At 38.2% G+C, this 27,886-nt stretch overlaps 1 protein-coding gene across 13 annotated transcripts in view; it reads right to left on the reverse strand.

Annotated features, from left to right (window-relative positions):
• Positions 1 to 683: 683 nt before the first annotated feature.
• Positions 684 to 27,886, reverse strand: part of MCTP2 (multiple C2 and transmembrane domain containing 2) — a 256,284-nt gene continuing 229,081 nt past the window's right edge. For 12 of the 13 annotated variants that reach the window (XM_063640081.1, XM_055277123.2, XM_063640079.1 and 9 more), the window contains 4 exons: positions 22,815 to 22,924; positions 10,548 to 10,657; positions 4,283 to 4,380; positions 684 to 2,117 (listed from right to left, as the gene is read on the reverse strand). In XM_063640081.1, the coding sequence (XP_063496151.1) occupies positions 2,049 to 2,117; positions 4,283 to 4,380; positions 10,548 to 10,657; positions 22,815 to 22,924 (387 nt within the window). In that variant the 3' untranslated portion in view covers positions 684 to 2,048. Of the gene's footprint in view, positions 2,118 to 4,282; positions 4,381 to 10,547; positions 10,658 to 22,814; positions 22,925 to 25,944; positions 26,205 to 27,886 lie in introns of those variants that run through there. The other variant, XM_063640084.1, reaches the window with a different exon arrangement.

Genomic DNA, 27,886 nt, shown 5'->3' on the forward strand with positions numbered 1-27,886 from the left:
GGAGTCTTTCCTAAAAGTTTTTGACAATTGTATAAATGTTAACATGTCACTTACAACTAACATTCCTTTCTAACAAACATCCAATGTCTATTAATCAACTAACAATTGTTTTCTATATACAGTTTATTCAAGGTTGATTCGGTCCTGCTCTTACATCCCAGCTGGTGTTTGGGTCCTAAACTTAACACTGAGAATTTCAATCGGGCTATAGAGGAAACAAGTCTAACTAATGATGCCTTCTTGTCGGGCAAATAATTTCATTTTGAAATTCTATAGCAAAAGAACAACAATAAAGTATTGGTTCCACTTTTAAATAAATAAGGGGTTATTTTGCTGCTGAAAGTTTTCATTCAAATGACTGATCAGATCTCACATGTCTGTTTAAAACTGTCTGACTTTTAGGTCGTTACAAAATGACAGACTATGATAAACTAGATGATAGTTAGAAGCAAGACAATGAGGCATTGTTTACACAGAAGATTGAGTAACTGGTTTAACAAAAGAGGTTCTTGGGTATCTATTGTATGTACAACTACGAGATTTACTGGAGCTTTTATAATTTCTGCAAGGCTGTTTTCCAGCCAGCTTCATTAACTTGAAGTAAATCAAATCATGCAGAATTCTGGCTCAGCCAGAAAGCAACCCAGTGAGATACAACATGAAGAAAAACAGACACGGGATGATAAGATTTAGAATCTTTGGCATTTTTCGTAAACATTTTGTTTGAAGATTATTAAATTACAACCCAGAGACAAAAAAAAATAGTAAACTCACTATTAAATGAGATCTTTTTACGTTAACTTTTTTTTATAATACATACATATATAAAAACTGCACAAAGTATGTGTCAACAAAATACAGTCTTTAAAACTTAAATATCATTTAAAGAGACTTCATTGCATACATTTTATACATGCACTAAGTCAGGATTTTTACATGGCAGGGAAATACTGTGGAATGATGAGGTCTGCAGGGGACAGATGCTATCAAAGGAGGACTCTGGGGTGGTATTTTCTAGAAATGGGGTTCTGAAATAAATTTTTATTGTATGTAGCTTATTTTACTTCTAAGAGGAACAAAAGATACATTAGGGCAGCCAAAGTATTTCTACTTCCTGCTTAAAACATTCAGGCAAATGAAATGATTATAATAATTAGGTAAGCAGCCTTATTAGCCTCTCGGTCTTCAGTTTCTCATCTTTCTAAATACCTAGAGAATTCACTCATTTCTCCCCTACCCCCACCTGCCTTTCTGAAATTATATGTTGACATTTTGTAATATTTTGAAAATAAGCAAAAAGTAAAGTCAGAAGAAGTGGCATCAGAAGGCAACCGAATACTTTCATGGGACCCTCATTTTTCAAGTGAGTGATCTCTAGGGACCTTCCTGGGACATCCATTGCCAGCAATGGGCCATGCTGCAGGCTGGCATCCAGCGCCGAGAGGTTCCCCCCAAATTCACACACATATCCTTAATAATCATGGCTGAAAGACCTCTAAGGGTTTGAGCTAATTCTGGTAATTATTAAAAATGCCTTTTAATAATATAATATACAATATTTGGACAGATGATGGCTACCAAAGACTTGTTGACTCTGAGAAGAGACTTACGCCCATGAACAATAATCTGAAAGGAGTGTGGGGCTGGGGAGTGGAAATAACTGAATCTTAATGAGACTCTGTTGGAGGTGTGAAAACAAGTTCAAAGTCACTCTTGAATCCAAGTGGGCTCCTGGCTGTTCTCAAGGAAGGTGGTGTTCAGATCCACGGCAGCCTTGTTATCTCCTATTTCAGAATGGATGTTAGTCTTTCACAGTCTCAGGATTGTTGCTTTTTGCTGGGCTGACCCTATGCAACTAGCACACCCATGCATGGGGGTGTGTGCACATGTGTGTATGTCTGTGCACGTGAAGGAGGAGGAAGAATACAGAGGGTGCCACAGGGCATGCATTTCAGAAGGACACCTTGGGTACCACTGAAACAGCCATAACATTGGTCTACTCAACCAAACACAATATTGGGTGCTGCTGTCCAAAGTCGGTGTGTGCCCTAGAGAGCGCTGCGTTTCTTCCGCAGGGGGCTGTGGCTGCTGCAGAGCTTCAATTCCGCGTACTGCACCTGTGAAAACAAACAGCCGTGATGCTGGTGGTTAGGTAACCCTAGCTCACCGCAGTGTGTGCTAATGGCTCCCCAAGGACAACCCAAGGCAAAGGAAGGAAGGTTCAAAGGTAATGAATCATTTTCTAAACACAGGAACATGGAGGGATTAATTGCAGGAAGGATTTGAGAAGTCATGCATCATTTCTTGAAACCAAAATATTAAAAGCAGATTTTTCTAATGAGATGCATGGGTTTCTACCTTCTCTGGGCACTGCTAGATGATGTTCGTTTTGTGTGTGCCGGTTTTCAACCATAAGTAAGCTTAATAACTGCCTCTTGGGAATGTTTATCTTAGTATATGATACAGCAACTTACTGAGGATTATTCATTTAAAAATATCTAAAATCTTGGGGAAAACACCTCGGAAAATTATATACATTTACTTTGCCTGAGAGGAAAAAATGCTGAAATTGATACTGGACCCCAGACTTTTATATAGATTTCTCTTAGAAATTAATTTCATTTGCAATGTAATGACTAAAACATCTGTGATAAATATGAGTACTTGGGAGTCCCCAGTGGCAAACTGTCACTGTGTTATTAGAAAGCGCCCTTGGCGATACACGGAGGATCTTACTAGCATACTGTATATCTTCCTGGAATGCTCTTTTGTTGCATCTGTCTGTGTTCATGCCATCTCCAACTGGAATGGCCACTTTGAGGGCTAGTGCCTGGACTCTGCACAGAGAATCCTTGGGGGCTTGATGGAAATTTCTATTCTTCAAGGATACAGCGTGAACTCACACTGCGACCCAAGTGATGGTACGCTGCAAACGTATTGCTTTGGTGTGTGGGCTTTGATAGGCTGCTGGTGGAATGGCTTTATTTAAAATATTGTATTACAGACCACATGTGCTCCCTATTTTTAGCATTTGTGCCAAATTCCCCAAGGACATTATGCCTGATCACAGAAGTCAGGCTGTACTTTGTCAGAGGCAGATAAATGAAGAAAACACCCCATTCCTTCTGGTGTTTCACGAAGGTGCCCTAAGGGAGCAGAGGATGACATACCTGTCAATCTTCAATGCAAAACAAACAGGGGCCAGGTTATTATTTTTTAATGAAGTAATACAAATGTTAAAGAGTAAATTCATCTCTATAGAATGTGTTTTCACAGCTAATTATGAAATGAAGTTTAAAGAAAGATAGCATCACAGAGTCCCTTTTAATTTCTAGAACTCGGGGAAAGAAACTCTAAGGCCTTTCCGCCCCAGATCTTTGCAATCCTCCCTGAGCTGCCAGGGAACCAATTATGCTACAGTGGCTCAAATACGAAAATCGATATTTGATTTGGGATTCTCTGAGATATTAAAGGACTGTGCCTTTGATCATCTTGATGATATTTCACGCCATGGTCTCCCCATCTACCTATTCAGTGATCTCTATTCTCCATTAGAGAAATTGCCGCCTGCCGTCCTTCCTCTGGATTTATAGCAGGCTGATCCACAGGGGCCAGGATCGAGCTACTCTACACGACTTTCTAGTATTGTTACCTTCGTTAATCTCTGTGTATCCACAGAAACAGGACGCTGCTGGACTAAGTGACCATTATCTGTGAATAATACTTCCGATTGATCTCACGTTATTTCACACTGCCTCTGCCTCTTTGTGTATTACAGGAGACGGGGGCTGCATCCTCAGCATCCCTAAGTCTTCAGAGGGAAGGGGATGGAAGGGAGGCCCAGGAGATAAATCAGGGCAAATGAGAATAAAAAGAATAATCCTCTTGTCCCCTACTTCCCCTAAAATGCTTGCCACCCGGAAGAAGAAAATAAGCAACACTCCCTGGCTTTGGATCTCATGCAATTCTACTCACTGAGCCCATCTTATCCTCTTTAGGGAGGCAAGCAATCGGAAGGGGACAAGCATCAGTGCACAGTAGCCACACAGTGTGAGTTCCAGATCATACTTAAGCAGCTCTTTGTCGAAACAATTTCCCCCAGTCACCTCATGCTTTGGACAAAGATTTTTCTGCCACTTCCCTGCAAGCCAGGCCTCTTTAAGGATTTTCTGGTTCCTTATCTCAATTACTCACACAAGCAAAGCCTTGTGCGCCTCTGGCTCCAAGGGCTGGCCAGATTTCAGGTTGGGGCCACTGTTGGTGGTGACCGTTCGTTACATACCTTTTGAACATCAGACGGTACCCTAGAGAGGAAGTCTAGTAGCTCATTATTGTCGATGGAATAGGGATTTCGAAGCTTCTTAGTAAATTTATTTATGCCTGAAAAATAGAAACACAGGAGATCTCTTTATCTCTCTCTCTATCTATCTATCTATCTATCTATCTTCAAAAACTTGCCTGACTCGGGGAAGAGGGGATATTCACAAGTAAAAATTAGTGTGAAAACAATTACCAGACCTCAAGTCAAGCACATGTTTCTGTCATGTGGAATCATTCACAAATGCCTTTTCCTGAAGGCAGGAAGCAGGGGCTGGTGAAGAGGGGCTCTGCCTTCTTCAGCTGTGAAAATCCCATTACAATCCCAGCAGCAGAGCGACAGAAACACACGCTCAAACTGGGGAGCACGTTGGCTTTTTTGGAATACGCTGATTAACAGCCGCCTCTGCTATGAAAACAAATGTCCCAGATGGGAAAAGGCCTTCATTAGCCCAAACAAGTCCCTGCTTGGAGGCTCTGGACCAAACGTAGCAGTGGGAGGTAGAGGGTGGGAGTTGTTTTTTTGTTGTTACAAAGAAAACTGCAGTCATCCGTCTTCCCCCACCTCCAACTCATTTTCACAGGTTTCTCTCCTCTCACAGCAGAACAGAACCTGACATGTTGATTGTACTTTGATGCTGCAGGAAACTGTGAAAAGTTATTATTGGAAAATTATCTTACTATGGTTGCTAACTTAATTTATGGATCACAACGTCGGCGCGTGGGTCTGTCTGGGCAATGGAGAACATGCTAATTTAGGACAAGGATAATTAGAAACGGGTTCAGCGTTTAAGATGTCAACATCCTACAGACCGTCCCTCTCTGGTGGCTGCACCTCGGGTTCCCGCGCATATCCGGGACACGCTCTGCCCCTGGTTTACTCTTTAGAGGGGAGTTCCTCTCAACCACATTTTGTCTCCTACTCTGCTCTTTGGAGCTGCTTTGACTATATCCGGAGCTCATAAGCCGTAGTCTTTTCACCAAATGTCAACCCGTTTTTCATGTTGAGTTTTAGAAGCAGAAAGACTAGGTGGCCTTCTGAAGTTTTGCCACAGGGTGCTTGTTTAACAAGGATCTTCTCTGAAGGGCTGTCAGTCCCAATGATGCTGAATGAATTCTCAGCTTCGTTGTACTCTGAATGGCTCCTACTCAGAAGTCAAGGTAACATTTAACTGTTCAGTAGTCCCCAACACACAAAGGGTTTGATTTTTTCTGTTGTTGTTCATTAAATATTATTTTGCTTTCATCTGAGGACTAGGCTTCCTGCACGGCATTATACCCGACACAATGCCAACCTCCAGTTATTTCTTTGGAGGGTCAGATTTACATCTGCTTTGCAAATGGGAGCCAGCCATTGTGCCCGAGTAAATGGTGGCTTGGCGGTTGGGCTGGTGAAGGTTCCTAGCAAATGATCGCCTTTCCCTCAAGTCAAAGCTGCACTCTGCCTTTTTTCCCTCTACCCCCACAGCAAGCTTCACGTTTCTAGCTAAAATTTCCCCCAGTGTTCCTTTACACTAAAATACTCTCACTGTGTTATTCTAAAGACATTTAATTGTAGCATGGGCTTTTTGGCAAAAGAAAACAGACAAGGCAAAATGATGAAGGGAGACAAAGACGTATTGAGAACAGATATATCTTCTATTGTTAATTATATATGGTGTGCGCATCTGGAGTCTTTACAATGAACGGCAAGGCAGGGATAATATCACAGCTGATCAAAACACTGCATTCTTAGTCACTGAGAAGATTATAAACCTGCACAGTAGCTCAAATGCACCAATAAGGGCAAAAGTATTCCACAATGCACTGAGACTATCTTTGAAAAAAAAAAAAACTTAGAATAAAAATTAGAGGGCACTCAGATTGCATGTTTCAAACGCACACCTTATTTATGAAGGTGTCCAGGATCAAATGTTTCAATAATTTTGCCCTATTAACAACTCTGTGAGACTGATTGTCAACAGGAAATCACAGACTCCTTGGTTACTTTTAAGAGACAGGGTTTTGCCATGTTGGTCAGGCTGGTCTTGAACTCCTGACCTCAGGTGATCCACCCACCTCAGCCTCCCAAAGTGCCGGGATTACAGGCGTGAGCCACCACACCCAGCCACCTTGGTCATTCTTTAAGGGACAAGGAAAAAAAGGTTATGATGTAGGAATACCTGGGCCCCAGTTCTGGCTTCATCACGTATTAGCTGTGTGATTTTAGAAAAATCACGTAACCTTCCTGTACCTCACATTTCTTAAGTTAATATTTGAATAATAAAGACCTCCTTGTAGAGTTTCTTGGGTAGATGATGGGAGAATCACATCGAGCAGTACAGGCAAAATGATACTGTAGTCTGAAATTCTACAACAATGCAGAGGGCTACCATCATTACTGTACATGCAAACAAGCTAAGGAGACAAAGTGAGGATGGAAAAGAGCCTTTAATACTATTAAAGCCAACTATGATGATGCAGACACATTGAGAAATTGTGGCTTCATCTATTAGCATGCTAAACATACCTTAGATTTTTTTTAACCTAAATAGTACAGATGGAGGGGTATATCTGTTGTAAAATTACTTTTAGCAAAAGAAAAGAAAAACAGAAAAAAAGCAAGTGGGATAAGATACTGAAGAATAACATTTTGTGGGGAAAGATGCTATCATGTACTGGTCCTGGATCATAGATTGAACTGATCAGTGGGGTGGAATGTGGAATGAGCCCTACAGTTTAAAAAAAAATCACTTGGAGAAAATCAGAAGAGATGGAAAAACTGCACGGCTGCTTTGCACATTTGGTCATTTGAGAATAACCACTTGAAACACAATTAAAACACCATTTTTCAGATATTTATATGAGTGACCAGCAGGTAGCTCCAACTGTAATACATTGGTTGGGGTGAGGCAGGGGTTCCTTGCCTGTTCATTTTTCAAATTGTGAGTGTCTTCCATGTAAGAGATATTGTGCTATCAAATGAAGATACAAACTTAAACGAGGCATAGGTCCTTCTTGCAAAAAGCTAAAAATTTAGCTTAGAGAATTAATATCTACCCTGAAAAAACAGAAGTGGTTTCAACTAGAACTGAAAAAGTATAATTAAAACCTCTACAAATAGAAGGAATATGGGAAATCTCAAAAGGAAACCCACGTGGGATCTAATCCTCAGAAATGCTCTGCCTTCTGGAAATACACACTTCACGTAAGTGACTAAAATTCAGTAGATAATGTTTCCTAAAGAAAACTTCAGATATCCTTAAAATCTCCTTCTCACTTAATTTTCAAAAATCACACTCCTACACAAGAGAGGTCACGGGCCTAACAAAATGTCATCTATATAGAGCACAGGTATTAAGCTTGCAGGCTCATTCATTCATAAAAATATTTAAGTACTCATTAAAAATCTATTACATAAATGTGGCTGCACTAAGAATTATAGGGCTAAAGAGGAAATAAAGTATCTCACCTGTCAAAATAATTTTGGTGTGTCCAAAAATATTCCCCATAGCTAGTATAAAAATTAGGCTGTTTTATGTGCTTACGTGAAATGATTCTAATACTTATATAAAAATATGACTTGAGGATATAAAATATGGAAATTAGTATATATAAATTTTTTCCAAAAAATTAAAAACATAGAACAAAACATTTTAGGATATTATTCACCATTTTAGCACTCAATAAAAAACGAATAACTTAGAATAAGAAAGTCTTCTGATCCTTAAAGTTAGAAAAACCACTAAAACTTTAAGACATATACATTTATCTTTGTGAGAAAAAGATTGCTGCAAAGGAGGCAATCATATAAGAAATTTGCAAAATAATGTCCTGCCCTATGCTAGCTAGTAACTAATTTGTCTTAGGATAAGTCCTAACAGAATTGCAGAATATATTCTAGGATGGCATGGCAGTTTTTACATAATGAGAAGAGGCAATAGATCACGTGGTGATTGTCAAGGCTTGTAACTATATTCACTGTGGTAAGCTCTTCAATAAACTATGAGCTCCTGTTTAAAATGTAAAACTGAAGAACCAGACATAGAGTACAAAGCTCAGAGAGTTACTAACAGCCAAAGAGAGCATAATAAACTCCATACCATTTAATAGCTTTATCCATAAAATGGAAAATAGAACAATATTTCATTAAGTAGATGCAAAAAGTTGTTGGAAAGCTGCCAAGATCTTGGAGGATGAGATCAGATGCCAAAGTGATTTGTATATAGAGAAAGAGGGATTGGAATCTCAAAATTGATGATCAAATGAGAAAATATAGTATTTGTCTTTTTTTTGTTTTGTATTGTTTTGTTTTGTTTTTTGAGACGGAGTGTCACTCTGTTGCCCAGGCTTGAGTGCAGTGGCTTGATCTCGGCTCCCTGCAACCTCTACGTCCCGGGTTCAAGTGATTCTCATGCCTCAGCCTCCCAGGTAGCTGGGATTACAGGTGCCTGCCATCATCTTGGCTTATTTTTGTATTTTTAGTAGAAATAGGGTTTCACCATCTTGGCCAGGCTGGTCTCGAACTCCTGACCTCAGGTGATCCGCCTGCCTCTGCCTCCCAAAGTGCTGGGATTACAGGCATGAGCCACTGCACCCAGCCAATATTAGTCTTCTTTGTGGAAGGAAAGATGCATAGAAACAGACCAAGCGAGCACCAGGATGATGAGGAAATCCAGAAGAAGCAGTGTTTAACAGCTGACCATGGCACTCAACTTAACTTACGTGGACTTAAAAGTGAACAAACCACTAGCCAAATGATTGCGACTTTTAATCACATTCTGGTTAGAGTCAGACAATAATCTCAAGATCTATGTTCTAAATGTTATCAGTAAACAAGATAGTAGTACTCATGAAAACATAATTGAAAAATAAGATATCCAGTTGATGCGAATAACATTCAGTATATAAATTATTCGGGAAAATACTTTTTTTTTCTTCAAAATATGCCTTCTTAATCAGTAGCCCGGAAGAGCTCTATGTTCTTTCTTAAGGACCAATTTGCTATTATTGTTGCCAAGTAAACAAAAAATAGCAACAAGAACTAAGCACAGATTAGACTTTCCTCCAAGAATCAGGATCATCAAGTATTAAAATAGATCCCTGAATAGTTTAGAGAATAATTGGATTATACTCTCTCAAAATCCCTAAATCATTCTACTTCTGTAACTGTATGAGCTATTCTGTTTTTCCCATGAATTTTTCCTATTGCCCAAGTTTGGCTTTTCTTGACAGCAGGATTCTACTTTGTTGGATGCTCTTTGAGAAAGTCTATATTTAATGGTTTTTAGAAAGCTTGTAGCTTTCATCCAGCATTTGCAGGCTCTCAGCTTTTGCTTAAGGATGAATGCATCTCAACACAGTCTCTTCTCTTTGTGATTTCCCCAAACATCTTAACATCTGAAGATCCCTGGAAGTGATGATCATTGAGAACTCAGTGGCAGTCATAGCTAAGTCATGGAAAACCAGGATTGGCAGACCCTTTACGGAGAAGGGCTAACTGCTTCTTCAACATTTAAGTTATTGCAATTCCCCCTCCTTATATCAACTCAGAGCCCACCCAGGAACAGACACAAATATTCACCAAGCTGCTCGCATTTTGTCCAACCGCTAGTTTGAGTATTAAATCAAGTCATGACATTTATTTCCAGTTCGCCAGTTTTGTTTCTACTTTTTAAAGCAGCTAAACTTTATATAGGCACACCATTTTTCCCCTGGTAAATAATAACTTCCTCTCTGTTCAGGCACTGGTTAGGTATTCACAGAATGCCCCCTCCCCTCCCTCTCCCTGCTTCTGGATTTAAAAATGGGGTTAGGTGAATTTTTTCCTTCAAGAGAGATGAAGTGTCAGAAGCAATCTGGTAGTGGCCAGATCCACTTTTATATAGTATCAAGGGCATGATGCAGGTGTTTGCTCACTGTTTGAACAGTGTTTCCTTAAAGTCACCCGGGCACAGCAATATATTATTCAAGAGGATTTATGACTAGGAAAGCCCAAAGGGAAATGGCATGTACAATCACATTTTTATTTGATTGCAATTATGCAAGAGGCCTGTAAATATCTATGCTGATCACTCATGCAACTGCCCTTTCAGGGAGGCCCTGGAAGTTTTTGTTCCCCAAATGCTTTCCTTAATCTCATGTTTAATTGCCAACAAGAGCACATTTAAAGTTAATAGTCGCACTTTAAAAATGAGTAATTGGTTCTTACCTGGAATTGATTGCTAGCAAAAGGATCATGCCAAACTTACCCCAGATTAAAATGATGTACCGCAGTGGAATGAAATACAAAATGATGGTGGCTGCTGCCAGAATCAAACAGGCCAGAGATGAAAGGAAGGGGACCGTCCAGTTAAATGTGCTGTAGACAAACCACATAAATATGATTTCCTCTGATGTTCAACAACTGACACCGAGTCAACTTGTCATGTTTATTTCATGTTCATAGTTATAGAAATTTTTTTTTTAAGTCTATTGGGAAAATTTTGTTAAAAATCTCGAGATGACAGTCTGCCAAAATGATTGGGTACTGGAAAAACATTCTTAAAGAGACAGTCACAAACCAATTGCCATTCAATTTGTCAGGATATTGGTGACTCTACCTCGCTGGAACCCACTGTTCCTGAGAAGACTTTTGGCTCTCAGAAGTGATTAAAAACGGCAATGTTGCCACGATGGCTCTGCATGGAGATCTTCAAAACTAAGGGTTAGGTCACTTCTAAGTCAACAATTGTCTCTCGATAAACACACGGTTACTAGTAATTATGGTAATCTTTCCTTTACCAGAAAAGGGAGGAGTTTTTTTTTCTTTTTTGTCTTTTTTTGAGACAGGATCTTGCGCTGTTACCCAGGCTGTAGTGCGGTGATGCAGTCATAGCTCACTGCAGCCTCGACCTCCCAGGCTCAAACGATCCTCCTGCTTTAGCCTCGTCAGTAGCTGGGACAACAGGCAAGAGACACCACAGCCTAATTTTAATTTTGAAAATTTTTGTAGAGCTCTGGCCTCCCTATGTCACCCCAGGCTAGTCTCGAACTCCTGGGGTCAAGCAACTCTCCTGCCTTGACCTCCCAAAGTGCTGGGATTATAGGTGTGAGCCACTGTGCCCCATGGGGAGGATATTATTGCATGGCATTGGTGCTTTTGTGTTCACTAATCACTTATATTTAGAATTTCCAGACTTGTTTACACCAGAAATCTAACAGTGACTTGAAATAAATGGGGAAGCATTTGACTATAAATCATCACACCACCATTAATAGATAATGTAGGTGATTATACTATGTATTATTTTCACAGAGCTCCTGGCTCCTTTTGTTGAATCTATTGCCTGCTTTGACTGGCATGGAAATGGAGATCTAGAAGATGGGACATGGACTTGGATATATTGTAGAGATTCATGTGCATTCCTAGAGACCGAATGCCCTACTGAAGTGCCTTCTTGATGGTCTTCATCTTCACATACAGATTTAACCATAGAGCCTCATTGCCTTGTGCTAGGAATACAGAAAGGTAAAATGTTTTTTATGGGAGACGGGATTTTAGAGGGAATAGCACAAAGTTATTAAGCATTTTATATGTGCCAGGCATTGTGCTAACATTATTCACATATTTAGAATGTCATGTTCTCAGTAATTCTGCCCCATTTTATAGATGAGCAAATTAAGGCTGACAGATTGTCTAACTTGTATAAATAATCACAATTCTATCAACAGTATAGGAGAACTACAGTAATCTCACCCTCTGGTTAAGACTGAGGCTGGGCGTTGTGGCTCATGTCTGTAATCCCAGCACTTTGGGAGGCCGAGGTGGGCAGATCACCTGAGGTCAGGAGTTCAAGACCAGCCTAGTCAACGTGGTGAAATCTCATCTCTACTAAAGTACAAAAATTAGCCGGGCATGGTGGCGAGCGCCTGTAATCTCAGCTACCTGGGAAGCTGAGGCAGGAGAATCACTCGAACCTGGGAAGTGGAGGTTGCAGTGAGCCGAGATTGCATCATTGCACTCCAGCCTGCGCAACACAGCAAGACTCCTTCTCAAAAACAAACAAAAGACTGTTTTTGTTTTTAATCTTTGCCTACTATGAGGTAAAATATTATATATATATATATATATATGTCTTTAATTTTCCAATTCTTTAAATTATAAGCACATTTGAATACCTTTTAATATGCCTATTAAAAATCACAGAGAAACGAAATGACCAACCTTTTTTTTGGCCTGGGGCTATTATTTAGGAAAGTATTTAAGAAAACTGATTTATAAGCAAACTGACTTGGGTTCAAGTTCAAGCTTTATCTCTTCAAGTTAAGTAACTCCCAGAAATTGATTGAATCAATCTGAACCATAGGTTCCAGGCTGGAATAATAATAATACCTGTATCATAGATTCTGCTAGAATTAAAAAGAACTTCCAGAATAGTTAGCTCAGTGTCTGGTACATTGTAAAAACTCAAAAAAAAAGAAATAGTTACTATTTGCTAGTTTTCTCCTGAGCTGTTTTGCTTAACTTTTTCCTCAGTGATTTCCAATATCAGTTTGAATAGTAGAAAAATCAGACATTTGTCATGTTTGTTATATATAACATTTTTGCAGTTTGTTGATTTTGTTTATAATTAACATAAAAATTATAAACCTTCACATGAACAAATTTATTAGTTTTTCCTTGTCAATGTCTAGATTTGGCCAGGCTTACCAAAGCCCTCCCCTGATTCAGTGATGTGACTCCACCAACTGATTAATCACTATTTTTCCCCCATCTTTATTATGCCATCTTTCTTATTCTGAATTTCTATATTTGCATAGGTCCATTCCCTACTTCTCTGTTCCACAGTAGAACTTGTAACAGAACTTTTTGGAGGGCAATTTTACAATATGTGTTGAAATGTTATCTGAACTCCACAACGGATCCAGTTCAGCATGGCCAGAAATTTAACTTGCAGCTTTCCTTGCCCAAGGACACAGGGGCAGTACATAAATGTCTTCTCCAGGCTGTTTGGTAATATTTAAATAAACTCAGTAAAATAAATATTGAAAAATCTCAAAATGAAGAAAAATTAATTAGATTTATGCTCTGCAATACTATGCAGCTTAAAAAAAAAAAAAGATGAGAATACACTAAAAACACTCATACAACCCCCAACCTGCAGGCTCAAAGCTACATACAGTAAAAAACTAAACTGTAGAAATAATGTACATATATAAAATAAGGGAAGACTTTTTATATTTCATTGGTTGTATTTGATTATTTATAATAAAAGTAACAACTATATCAGGCACAACAAATAACTAAAATAAATAACAGTGGATGGCAGATCCTGGACATAAATCCATAGCTGGGTGGCAACAAAACCTACTCTTTTTTCACCCTGGAAGATTACTTATTAACTTTGTAGCCTATAATGTAAAAATAATTCCTTTGCAACTTTTGTTAGCTGTATGGCCTTAAGTAATTTACCCCACCACTCTGTGCTTTTGTTTTCCCATCTGTAAAATGGGAATAATAACTGCATCTACTTTATAGAGCTGGTTGAGGGGATTCCATAAGTTCATACATATAAATCATTTGTAAAAATATATCACACATAGTCATTATTTAATAAGCGTTAGCTACCCTCATTTTTCTCACTGTTGTTGCACAAAACACACAAAGATGGAAAGACAGTTATTGATATCAGGTAGAGTTTTAAAAATAATAATAGCTACAGAAATGAATAAAATTACTTTTTAAAAAGGAATATACTTTATCATTCCTTTTCTAGCAATACCATTCCACTTTGAAGAGAAAGTAAAATACTAATCAACAGAAAAAAAAAGCCATTACTAGGCTGACATGAAAATAATGCATTGTAAAAATAAAATAAATTGCAAGAACTCTTGGAGGTTAACTAAGCTCCAATGACAATTTTCACTGTAATATTTTCTGCCAAATATTGGGATTTTGAGCTTCTTCCTGTTGTCTGCATAGTACAACGGGAGATTGGGGGCAGAAGGGGAACTTCCCATTGGGAGATTTTAATATGAGACCATTGCATAAAGCTTACATATATATTCAGGGTAAGAATAAGGAAGGAGAGACACATTGTACCATAGAGTGGACATAAATCATGACCTTGGTGCTGAGTGGAGACATCTGTCATCTGAGTTTATGCTACCAGTGTTGCTTGAAAAGCCTCAAGCAAAAAAATTTAAGAAAGGACCTAGATTGGTAGGTCCTGGGATTGGTAGTATCCCAAGGTGACTTAAACAGTAATCCTCTCCAAGGAAATGCATCATCAACTATGATGTTTGAGTACTCTCCACATGAAAATCCAAGGAATATAAGTGTACACTTAAAAATGCAAACCACGAAAGGACACATGACACCATGAGTAAGAGCCAGCAAAATCTGAAACAAAAGATTTCAGATATTCAAATCTAATCCAATATATTAAATCATAATGTTTAACATGTTAAAAATCATGTAAGAGACGCTTGAAGATATAATCCAAAAGAAAATGAAAAACAAGAAAAATTGATAAAGTAGAATTTTGAAAAATGAAAACTACAATAATTGAAGTTAAAAACCCAGTGAATTAATTGGACAGGATTTTAAACTGCAGAGAACTAAAACAGTCCAAGATTTTCCAAAGAAAGTATTTAGACGGCATCACAAAGAAGAAAAAGATGGCAGATATCAAAGAGATGTGGAACATAGATTAAGAAGGTTCCTGCACTGACTGGGAAGACATTAAAAGTGACAATATTAGACTGTGGCAAATAATAAAGCTGTTAACTCTAAGATGACAACTAAAAGAATAGCAAGAATGTTTCAATTCCTAGCAAGTGGAGGAAAGATACAGAAGAAATAAAAAGACATGGAACAAGCAAGTAAACACTACTATTAATAAATTACAGATTTAAATCTAAATGCAATGATAAGCATCATTAATTTTGCAGGGATTACATGCTACAGTGAAATGACAGTGACGGTGAGATACAAGAGAAACATTTGAAACAAAAAGACAGGTTCAAAGAAAAGTACAGAAAAGGAGAAAAGAAAGGTGAGACAGTAGTCACCCCTTATCTGCAGTTTGGCTTTCTGTGGTTTCAGTTAGTTTGGAGTTCCAATTTTTTTTTTTTTTTTTTTTTTGGAGACGGAGTCTTGCTCTGTCGCCCAGGCTGGAGTGCAGTGGTGCAATCTCAGCTCACTGCAAGCTCCGCCTCCCGGGTTCACGCCATTCTCCAGCCTCAGCCTGCCGAGTAGCTGGGACTACAGGCGCCCGCCACCACGCCCGGCTAATTTTTTGTATTTTTAGTAGAGACGGGGTTTCACCGTGGTCTCGATCTCCTGAACTCGTGATCTGCCCGCCTCAGCCTCCCAAAGTGCTGGGATTACAAGCGTGAGCCACCGCGCCCGGCCAAAATGTTACATACAATAAGATATCTTAAAAGAGAGGGGAACACCACATTCACATAACTTTTATTACATTATCTTACCATAATTGTTCTATTTCATTATTATTGTTAATCTGTTACTGTACTTAATTGATAAAGTTTACTTTATCATAGGTCACGCACGTATAGGAAAAAGCATAGTATATACAGAGATCAGTACTATCCATGATTTCATACAGCCACTGGGGGTCTGAGAATATATCCCCCATGGATAATAGGGGACTACTGTATAGCCATACCAATATTGGTCAACAAGGTATTTAGGAAAAAACTGTATTAGCAAGAAATAGGTTGCTTCATATTAATGCTCCAATCAACCAAGAAAATATAATAATTTTAAAATCTATAAATAACATAGCTTCAAAATACAGAAAGCAAAAATGGACAAAATTCAAGGGAGGATTAGACAAATGTACAATAGTGAAGTTTAAACACATCTAAGTAATTGATAGAACAAGCCAAACAAAAACAAATCAGTACAAATATAAAAGGCTTGAATATAATGAGCAAATTTAATCTAATGAATATAGAGAACAATGTATCCAATGATCTACTTTTCAAGCTCACATGGAAAATTGACAAAAGTAGTCCATTGCTGGATCAATATTTTCTAACCATAAAGCAATTAAGCTAGAAATCAGAAACGAAAAGGTAACTAGAAAATCTCCATATACTTGGAAATTTAGCAATACATATCTTAGCCAAGGAAGAAATCAAAATGGAAACCAGAAAATGGCTTTAACTAAATTTGAATGATAATGAGAATATTACATGCCAAAATGTTTGGCATGGAGCTAGAGTTGTGTTTACAGGAAATTGCAGAGTCTTAAAATGTTTATGTTAAGAAAGAGGAAAGATTGAAAATAAGTGATCTAATTATCCATCTTAAAGAGTTAGAAAAATATAAGAGTAGTAATTAATGAAAAAACAAGCAGGAAATAGAGAAGATTAACAAAGGCAAATGGTGCTTATTTCTAAAGACTAATATAATTGATAAATCCCTGTCAAGAAGAAAGAAGATAACAATATCAAGCACAGAATAGTAGATAATGCAACAGTCTTACTGACATTAAATAAGAGGATGTTATAAACAACCTTAAATCAACAAGTAGGAAATTTATATGAAAGGGATAAACTCTTTGAAAATTACAATTTATAGAAACAGAGATGAGAAATAATAGAATGGCTGACTATATATGTATGTAACATAAACATAATATTTCATCCAAAATCATCTCCAAAGGAAAACTTCAGGCCTGGATGCTTCAACAGCTAATTCTATAAATCTTAAAGGAAGTAATGATATCAGACTCCCATAAACTCTTCCAGAAAAAAGACAGAGAACCTACCTGACCTTGTATTATGAGTTTAGAATAACCTTCTAGCCACAAGAAAATTTCGAGAACAGAAAATAAGTCAATCTCACTGATGATCATAACTGCAAAAATCCTAAGCAAAAACAAGTAAATAAAATCTAGCCAGATATAAAGGGACTACAGAACAACAATGTTGGGTTTATTCCAAGAATGTAAGATCAGTTTACCCTTTGAAAACCAATCAAAATAATTCACCACATAAACCAAAACAAAGCAGAAAAATAACATCATTTCAATGAATGCAGGTGAAAATGTTAGGGAAAGCTCAACTCATGTTCAAAATAAAAACTCATAGCAAACTGGGAATAAAAAGGGAACTTCCTTTATCTGATAAAGCATATTTACAATAACCTACAGCAAACATTCTTGAGGGTGAAACATTGAAAGCTTTCCCTCTGAGATCCCATGAGAAGCGAATGCCTCAAAATACCAATTCGAATCCACATTGTATGACAGCTAATAGCCAGTACAGCAAGTCAAGAAAATGAAATGTGTTAAGGGCTGGAAAGAGGAAGAAAAAATTATTCTTATATGATACATTTATCTAAGGAAAAAAATCCAGAATAATAATCTTCATATAAAAATAAGATAACTAAGTTTACCATGGTTATTAGAAACAAATCAAAGCAGAAAAATTAATTTCATGTCTGTATGTGAGTAACAGAAAATGAAATGTGAAGAAAAGACGCCATTTAAACTAACGCCACACTATCAAGTACTCGGGAATATATTTCACACACAGAAAAGTCAGACTTCTATACAGAAAACTCTAAACTAATAATGAGATAAAGACGATCTAAAGAGATATTACACTGGAATATAACAAGATCATATATTAGAAAACTTAAGCATGTATCTGGATATCAATTCTTTCCCAATTAATGCAGTCCTAATAAAGATCTCAACAGTTGTGTGTGCACAAGTGTATGGTGTGTCATGTGCTTTCTAGAAATGGAGTTGGGCGACACACTCAGTCTCCCACATACCCTGTCAGATTTGCCTTCTAAGAGCCAGGTCAGTTGACTAATGCATTTTCCCCTCAGCAACCCACAATTTTAGTGTTAAAATGGTTGAGAAGGAGGGCAGGGGACGTTGACTGGGTTTAAGACGCAGAGGAAGAAAGTCAAGTCAATGGCCATAAAATAATACTCATAATAGTTAATATTTTTAGGTGATTACTACCTGTCATCCACTGGTCTAAACTCTTTATATGTACTAATTCATTTAAATTTGATGAAGCAGAAATCATTATTGTTATTCCCATCCTACAGATGAGGACCCTGAGTCCTAAAAGTTAAATAAGTTGCCTAAGATCATTCACTTCCAGTGACAAAACTGGGATTTGAACTCAGAAAATTGGCTTAGGATCCCGTCTTCACTGCTTCTGTAGTAAGCACTTTAAAAAATGTAAATAAGCACATGTTACTCATGTAATCTAGCTGAATATTCCTGTTTATAATGCTGAGGATTTAATTCAAAGACACTAAGTAGCAGTACCCCTAACACTTTCCCATCTCAAAATAAGACACTTTGTAAAACAACATTTTCATAGATTTCTCCAGTTTTCCTCACTTGGGAGCTCCCTAAATCCTCAGAAGGTAATCCCTGACTTAGGCGCTTATGAAACAACTGACTTTAACTTCTCAATAAATGACAAAACTCAAGGAATCCTCTTCATTCATTCAACCACATGGGCTCACTAATATGGAAGAACATCGTTTTCTAAATTTCAGCCCACTTAACAAAAATGATTGTGACCACATCCCAGAAGGTGCGTGCAGGTATATTCTCTGGGTCCTCCCCCAGGCTGGCTGCCCCACTGCACTGACCTTGTGTCAATGGGATTATTTCCTTGTTTCCAAGGCTTGGACAAATGAGGTCCTCTGACTCTTCTTCCCAGGGAAATGAAAACTACTGGTCATATTCTGCTGTAGGTTCTTATTTTGTCCTGTCTTCTACTAAAGGCTTCCCTTCACATATGCATGGTTCTACACTAGCCTGTGTTTGCTTTCCTCACACCTGGTCCCCCTCTTTGATCATTCTGTCTTCACCCTTTGTCCCTTTTGACATGTCACTCTTGAATTAAACACAAAATGCATCCGTCTCTCATTCCCCATGCCCCCATCAGGATTCCAGCCCTATTTAACCTGGATTCCAACCACTTAACTGGAATCAAACCTGGATTCCAGCCCCACGTAACCTCAGGATTCCAACTACTGAACCTGCTTGCCCATCTTCTGCTTAGTATTTTTCACATCATTCCTAGCCAGGGCAGTTCTACTTCTTATGAAGGTGGCTTCCAAGCTTTACCCTGGAACATTTGTAGGCATAACTTGCCTATTCTAGGTCTCCCTTAATCTCAGTATCTCCTCTGTGGAGATTTCCCTAGCCACCCAAGGACACAAGAGTTAGAGCCCTCACTCCATAATGATAGAACATATGATATGCTTCACTCTCCTGCACCACTCTGCCTGCTGTCTAGCATAAATGCTGCACGGTTTTTGGGGTTTTTTTGTTTGTTTTTTTTTGAGATGGGAGTCTCACTCTGTTGCCCAGGCTGTAGTGTGGTGGTGCCATCTTGGCTCACTGCAACCTCCGCCTCCCAGGTTCAAGTGATTCTCCTGCCTCAGCCTCCCGGGTAGCTGGGATTACAGGCGTGTGCCACCACGCCTGGCTAATTTTTGTATTTTTAGTAGAGATGAGGTTTCACCATGTTGGCCAGCCTGGTCTCAAACTCTAGACCTCAGGTGATCCACCCACCTCAGCCGCCCAAAGTGCTGGCATTACAGACGTGAGCCACTGCGCCCAGCCAAATGCTACATGTTGAGTAAAATACTTTGGCTTCATATATACATTTAAAATTTGTGTAATATTAGGGAAGGTAACTAGAGAAGGTAGAGAAGAGTAGGAAGAAAGGAATACAGTTCATTCCACATAAATGCACCACCACTGGGGTCCCCCCCACCCATCAGTATCGGGGAAGCCTTGCTTTGAGAGTTTTATGTATTTCTATATTTTTGCCAGTTGCCAAGAGTTGAATAAAAGTTTGCCTGGTTCTTAAGCGCTGAGTTATAATGGAATTCCAACAGAGTTACACATGACATCCCACTTGAATGCCCAGCAGGGACTTTAAGGTCATTGTAATAATGAATGGCCAAGAATTAATAGGAGTTGAGCCTTAGGAGCCTTCCTGTGTTGCAGCTGGACAGAACAGTACTCTGTTCATGGGCTGAAGACACATCTCAGACATGGCCACCACAGCTGCGCTGGGCACAGCTGCCCCTCAAAGCACTGGAGGGTTGGGAGCCTGTTTAAATCACTCTGCCCTCTTCTCTCCTCGGACACATTTCCTTTTACATTATCGACTGCACAACAGCCACATTTGTCTTTCAGAGATGTTCAAGAATGGAGACAGTTTTACCAAACAACATGATCTTCCTTCCCGGGTCTTGACCCCACTCTGTGTCCTCTTATCCTCCTTGCTGCCAATACGTCCCTCACTGAACTTTCTTCCATTGACTTTTTCCATCTCCTCAAGGCCTGCATGACCTGCGTCATCTCTAGGCACTGCCAACCGCACCTCCATGGCATGGACATAATAAATCCCTTACATCTCCCACACAGTCTTGAGCTTTGAGCGTTTGCACAAGGGCTCTCCGCTGCTGATGCCCTCATGCATCAATTCTTTGCCCAGCTATCTCTTCCTATTCTCAGAGATGCTGATAAGTTTCTTCTGCTTCAGAATTGCCTGCGGTCTGTCTTTCTCCTACATCTCTTCCTGGGCTGATCAGATCGCTCCCAGAATTCTCTCTTACCTCTCCCTACCACTAATGCCACTGAATTCTAATTGGCTATTACTCTGTTTCTCCCTCATTGAAATAGAGATTTCTTGAGGGTAATGACACTATAGTGTAGTAATGAGGAGGACAGGCTCCAATCCAAGCTACATAGCTACTAGTTGTGTGATCTTGGACTACAAATTTAATCACTCTGTGATTCAGTTTCCTCATCTGTAAAATGAGGATATTAACAATCCTTACTTTATAGGGTGGTTTCAATGATGTAATTCCTATTCCTTTAAGTAGCTCCTCAAAGGAGCTAGTGTGTTTAAAGGGTTTAGAAGAGTGCCTGGCTGGCATGCGATAACAGTTGGTGTTGCTATCATTATTGTAATTATGGTTGCATTTCTCATTCTTAGACCAAGTCAGTGTCTGAAACTCAATAACTGATAGTTGAGTGAGGAAATGAATAAAGAATTATGATGCCCTCCTCATTTTACTATTCATGTTTGCTTTCAAATATGTTTATATTAAACATTTTGAGGGTAAATTCAGGCATCTTTTGCCAATTTATATGAAACCTACAAGAATAAAGCATATAGGCTTCATATCTGTGAGCAAAAATTCTTTTTTCCTTAAATATTAATAATCGTTATAACTGTAAATTCAATAAAAATTCATGAACTTTGTTTAAAAGTCATTTATAACTCATTTTTTAAACATACATGTTTACTATGCTTATAATAAATGGGCATTCGAGGGCAATTTCATTGGCTGTGCAACTGAGAAAACATTAGTATTTAAAGTTGCATATTAACCACTTATATTTCCGGATGTTAATATCATTTATTGATTTCCTTGCATTTTAATACATAAGACTTTCACTTGGTTTTTAGCACCACTTTTAATCTGTTTACCCATGCAATAATTACAAAGCAATATATTCTTAAAGAAACTAGAATGAGCCACATAGACACGACCAATAAAGTAAGAATTAATCCTTAGAAAGAACATGGTTGACAAAATTCTAGATTAAAGGGGGAAATAAGTTAATAATTCAAAGGAAAAAATTAAAAACCTTCCATTTATTGGTGCCAAATGAAAACTAGGTAATGCAGAGTTGATAATGTATCAAACAAAACAGACAAAACATATGAATCTACAGTCTTTCTTAACTGGAGTTCCCTTAGAGAGTTTAGCTATCATGTCCTAAGATGGGGGTGGTAAGCTGTGGGTGGACTGTAAATCAAATCCAGCATGTTACCTGTTTGTATAAATAAAGTTTTACTGGAATGCATATCATAACCATTCATTTACATATTAACTGTTACTCCTGTTACACTTTAACAACAGAGTTGAGTAGTCAGGACAGAGACCATATGTCCCACAAAGCTGAAAATATTTTCAACTTTCTTTATAAAGGGCCAGAAAGTAGTATCCTGTCCTAAGACATCCATATATGTGGTAATTAACTTCACGTTTATCATCTATGGTGCTACTAGATACGTGTCTTTCTTTGGAGAATTGGAGAGAAAAGTTACTCAAGGCATTTACTAAGTTCTGTGGTTCAGATAGAAAAGACTCCTTTATAGCACGTTTGCTTCTCTTTTTATTTCTGAATAGGGTAACATTTTAAATGTCTATAATTTGTCACCCAAACTGATATATTTTTGAGTGAAAGGGAACACTAGTAATATTTATGTTGGGGTGACTGGAACAAACTGGGCCATATGGTCACGCCAGTTCTGAGGCACCATCCAACTGTGAAGATAAGAAGCCAACCGAAGTCAGACAGTGCTAACCCAACGTGTTGCTTTGGTTTGTTTTTGTATTTTCTGACCTCCCTTTCTCCCACCCCACTGCCACAACCCCACTGTCCTTGTGGATAGCAGGTCTACTTCAAACACCACAACACAAATTTAGAACTTACTTTTTAATCCTTTCTCCAAAAGAAGCTATTTCCTCCAAGATGTTTTGAACAGTTGAAACAATATCCTGTACCATATAGAGTCTTTCAATCAACCCCTTTTTCTCAGATTCCTAGAAAACATAAAAGCAAGATTTAACTCAGTTACTTCATTTTTTATCATGCTGATACAGAAAATACTGTAACATGTTATAATAACGAGGTTTTTACCAATAGAGTGACAAGAGATAAATCATTATTTTAGAACTTAAATATTGACTCCCCCCCGAGAAAAATCTGTTCACTCACTCAGATGCTACCACTCCTAATGTGCAAGCCTCAGTCGCTACCTCACTGTCATGAGGCGATAAAGGGAAGCCCACAGAACCAAACGCTTCACTTCCCTGTGGAGGCTGCCGCGTCCCTCGCAGAACTCTGCAATCCCGTCAGTCTGGCTGACTTCCTCTGTCTCCATAGGTGTTCTGAAGCTCACCCTATTCCTCTCCTATCAGTGTTCTTCAGAGATGCTCCTGGCGTGTTGGAGACAGAGGTAGTACGATTCCTAGTACTGGAGCATCTTAGTCAAACCCTGCTGCATTTTTAAGCATGTTTTAAACATGTTGCCAGCCTGATGACATTTCATCCATCCTTTGGCAACCACTTCAGAAACAGCAAGCAGCTGTGCACATGCTACAAAGTAACCCCACGGTGCACTGCTGGTGGGGCAGCCTACCCAGATTCTTCCCTTCCAGGATGATCAGCAATTGACTGTGATCTCCTCATGACATAGAAGCAAACATAAATTCATCTTCCTTAATCTCCAATGCTTCATGTGAAATGGAATTCAGCTTTCTAAGAATATTATCCTTACTTTGCTTATAGAAAACCTTAATGTGTTTTTACCATGCCAGGTAACTAACAGTTATGCAGGTGACTTAGAAATCACTTAAATGTCAGGAGATTCCCTAAAGAGTAGTATTTTTACACTATTTTTAATATTCTGATGCTACGTTCTAGCTCCCCTACTGACTTTGCTGTAACTGGGACGTAGTCAATGAGCTCTCAACTCCTAACTCTCTGGGTCATTACAGCCACTACATCTACTGTATGAAACCCTAAAACCTCAAATAGCTCTTACGGAACTTTTTTCCTATATAGAATTTTAGTTGGGTGAAAATTGTACTAAACTGTCAAGGAAACACTTCTAAATTTAGGAGGACATTCCTATAATACCATCTGTGCTGCAAAAGGAAAAAATAAAATCATTTTCATCTTGTGTCCTTTGTTCCATCAAACTGGAGCCACGGATGCGGTGAAAGGGAACCACTACCCATAGGGATTGCTGGTAAAAGCACCAAGATGTCAGAAATGTTGAAAAGCACAAACCTCCCTTCTTGCATCTGCCTTTATGAAACTACTTGGCTGAAACAGACAAAGGAAGAACAGAGGCTAGAATGCCTCATTGCCACCCCCTCTCCAGTAAAGGGTGCTGCAATGGTTTGAATAAATTATTACCATCAGGACTGTACTCCTTGATCCAGTCATTCTGTGCAGAAGGAAAACCAGGTTCATTGCTTCCTTTTGCAACATCAAACTTTCAAGATACTTTTACTTTTTTATCCTAATTTGAATTCTTTTCCCTTACTCTCATTCCTCAAGCAGTTTGTGTTAAAAATTAGATATGCTGCCAGAGTGTACTAATTCACGAGTCCACTGACATCTATTAATGGGCACAATGCTGAAAACCCAGCTCTGTCTGCCACATAAGTATTCATGTTTATAAAGGAACATTTGAAAGCATGAGGGAATTTGACCCAAAGGCCAAAAGTGGCTTCCTCTTTTCGGCACCATCCAGTTTAGGTCAAAACAGTTTCTTGGAAAATGACTCGTTTCCATGTCATTCAATTTAATAAAAACTTCCTATTTCAATTGTCTAATTTTTTTTTCCCTATGAAACACCCAAATAGTGAGGTCCCGGTTGTGAAGAAAGCATGAGTTAGTATGCCAAAATAACGATGCTCACGAGTCCCGTTACTTTATAACGAATTTGATGTTTGGAGTATTAAATATCCAAAGACTAGGCTAAAGAGTCTTACTATATCTTTAGTAACAGAATAACTCATCATCTGGACTTGTTTACTTTTAAGAGTAGAAGTAAACAGAATTAATTTTTGATAACTGATAACTTGGTTTTATTATATTGGACCTATAAAACTATTCCATTTTTATTTCACAAATACATTATTTTCAAATAAAAATAGATTTTTGTGCATTCAAATCAATTTGAACATCTGGATATTTAAAAATGACACATGAAGAATGATTATTTGTGATATATATTCATATATTTTAGTCAGTTACTAGCTACAACTCTCTATATACCCATGTCAGGATTACTTTTCAAAAGAATGTACTTTTTAATGGCATCTTTTTATTTCTAATATTTCATGAAATTGTTATTAATCACCTTCAGAGGTGTCATTAAATTGACACCTTGATTGACTCCACTGTAGACCATACTTTTAATAATACTTTCTGAAGCTGGGCATGGTGGCTCACGCCTGTAAGCCCAGCACTTTGGGAGGCCAAAGTGGGCAGATAACGAGGTCAGGAGATGGAGACCATTCTGACCAACATGGTGAAGCCCAGTCTCTACTAAAAAATACAAAAGTTAGCTGGACGTGGTGGCACGTGCTTGCAGTCGAAGCTGAGGCAGGATAGTCACTTGAACCAGGGAGTCAGAGGTTGCAGTGAGCCTAGATGGTGCCACTGCACTCGAGCCTGGCGACAGAGCGAGACTCCGTCTAAAAAAAATAAAATAGAACACTGCCTACGATCACTTAGGTACCTTGAAAACTCACAACAAAAATGTGGTACGTGGACAATATTCTCAATCTATTTTTAAAATTTTGAAATCTGTATATACTTCATCCCAAATATTTCAAAGGCACTGTATTTTTGTATTCATTCACAGGAACTTTTCCTGTCAAACATTTTTTCAAGATAGTATGTTAGAACATTTAACAAAATGTATGCTGAAAAGTAAATGCCTTCTAAATTTCTATTAATGGTCAGAAGGTATATTTATTGTACTAAAAATCACAAGCATTCTTCCCATAAATTAAAATTATCTAGGCGGGGAGCGATGGCTCACACCTGCAATCCCAGTACTTTGGGAGGCCGTGGCGGGCAGATCACTTGAGGTCGGGAGTTTGAGACCAGCCTTGCCAACATGGTAAAACTCCGTCTCTACTAAAAATACAAAACATTAGCCTGTTGTGGTGGCACATGCCTGTAATCCCAGCTACTAGGGAGGCTGAGGCAGGAGAATCGCTTGAACCTGGGAGGCAGAGGTTGCGGTGAGGCAAGATCGCAGCACTGTACTCCAGCCTGGGCCACACAGCGAGACTCCACCTAATAAAATAATAATAAAAATAACCTAAAGTATAAATTCAGAATTTAAAAATTGAATCATGCATAGCATTTGACCTTTTGTGTGTTGCTTTTGTAGGAAAATAAGGTGTTTTTTGGCTATTAAAAAAAAATCCACTTCCATTCAGAAAAAGCTTCCAAAAATGTAGTACTTCAGTCATAAAACATTTTGAATAAAACTTTCCAACTGATTATAACCATAATTTAGGGTTTTTTTTTTTTTTTCCACAAAAGAGTCCAATTTTGGAGAATGTTTAAGTTAACTGAGGTATCTTCAAAGGTTCAGACCTTCCTAAAATGATGGGTAAAGAAGAGAAAGTGCATACTGCCATGCTGATGTTTATTTTTATATGTGATGTATCTTTATCACACAACCTTGTTGATATCCCAACTGTGTATATAAAAAAATCATAAGTGTGGACACTACAACTTTGCAAGTGGTGGAACATTATCGCTTGTCTGGATGCAATTATGAATAATTAGTGCATCACAGCCAACACCAAGTACATTTCTGCCTCATATTTCTTCATTTTGGAGGAATATCTTATTAGTTGCAATATTTGCTCCATCAAAATTTGCATTCATATTATCATTATAAAGTTAAATAATCCTCAATACTAAATGTTTAAATTTATAATGGCATTGCTGATGTTAGCAATTACAGTATTTGCAGAGTTAACTTGCAAAAGCTTTATTTTGTTTTCATATATTAGGTAAAAAAATGAAAATAATTTCACAAAGTTCTCTGATATTGTGTTTGCATCCTTGGGCAGGAAGATTAACAGCTACTTGGTCATTTTTCATATATGTACAATGAAATCTTGAAATGGAAAATGATATAAATTAATGTGGAAGAAATAGTCATTTGATCTAAATGAAAAGTCATGCTCCACAGAGAGATCTATCAACATGTGTTTTTAGCCGTATGCATTAAAATGTTTTCAGAAATGATTTTCTTAGATACTTCCTCTTAAAGTAGCTGTTGAGGCTTCTTTGGCAGGTTTATGACTTAGGTTTACAATGTCAGTGACATGATCAAGTCAAGACCCCAGGATAGAGAAGAAATGTAAACATTTATCAACAACTGTCTTAAGAAATGTACTATCTGTACATGATTATTCATTAAATATGTAATCTTTGTTATTTACATATTGAAAAAGTAAAAAAGATAAGTGCACGTTTACTCACTGCAATGAGTAAAATAGTATATTCTAAGAGTGTTCAGACTACTTTTTATTCTCTTAGCAGGAAGGCTTAAATTATGCAAATATTTAACATACACCTACCCTATCATTTCACATCTCCCTTACTAACCGTTCTGAATAGGCAGTTTGAAAGCTTCCCGAATCTTACAGTCCCTGGCAGTGGCCACAGCTTAACGGGCCACTAGACATCACATGCTTTCTACCACTGCCTGAAGCAAGAAGGGATTAGCTCATCTGAGAGCAGTTTGTTTTATTATGGACCATGCAAAAGCTTTCCTTTAAAGCTGGATGTTAGTCACTCAGCCCCTGAAGAGAGTCAGGAAAATAGAGATGGGTCATTCCTGGTTGTTAGAGTTAACCTGGTGTTAGTCTCTGAGAACTCTGGTCACAGTGCATGCATCTCACGGGCTACTAGTAATGACCACAGAAACAGCTGAAAGCTTAAATTGAAAGCCTAAG

Source organism: Symphalangus syndactylus, chromosome 5 (assembly GCF_028878055.3).
Source record: "Symphalangus syndactylus isolate Jambi chromosome 5, NHGRI_mSymSyn1-v2.1_pri, whole genome shotgun sequence".
Classification (NCBI taxonomy): Eukaryota; Metazoa; Chordata; class Mammalia; order Primates; family Hylobatidae; genus Symphalangus; species Symphalangus syndactylus.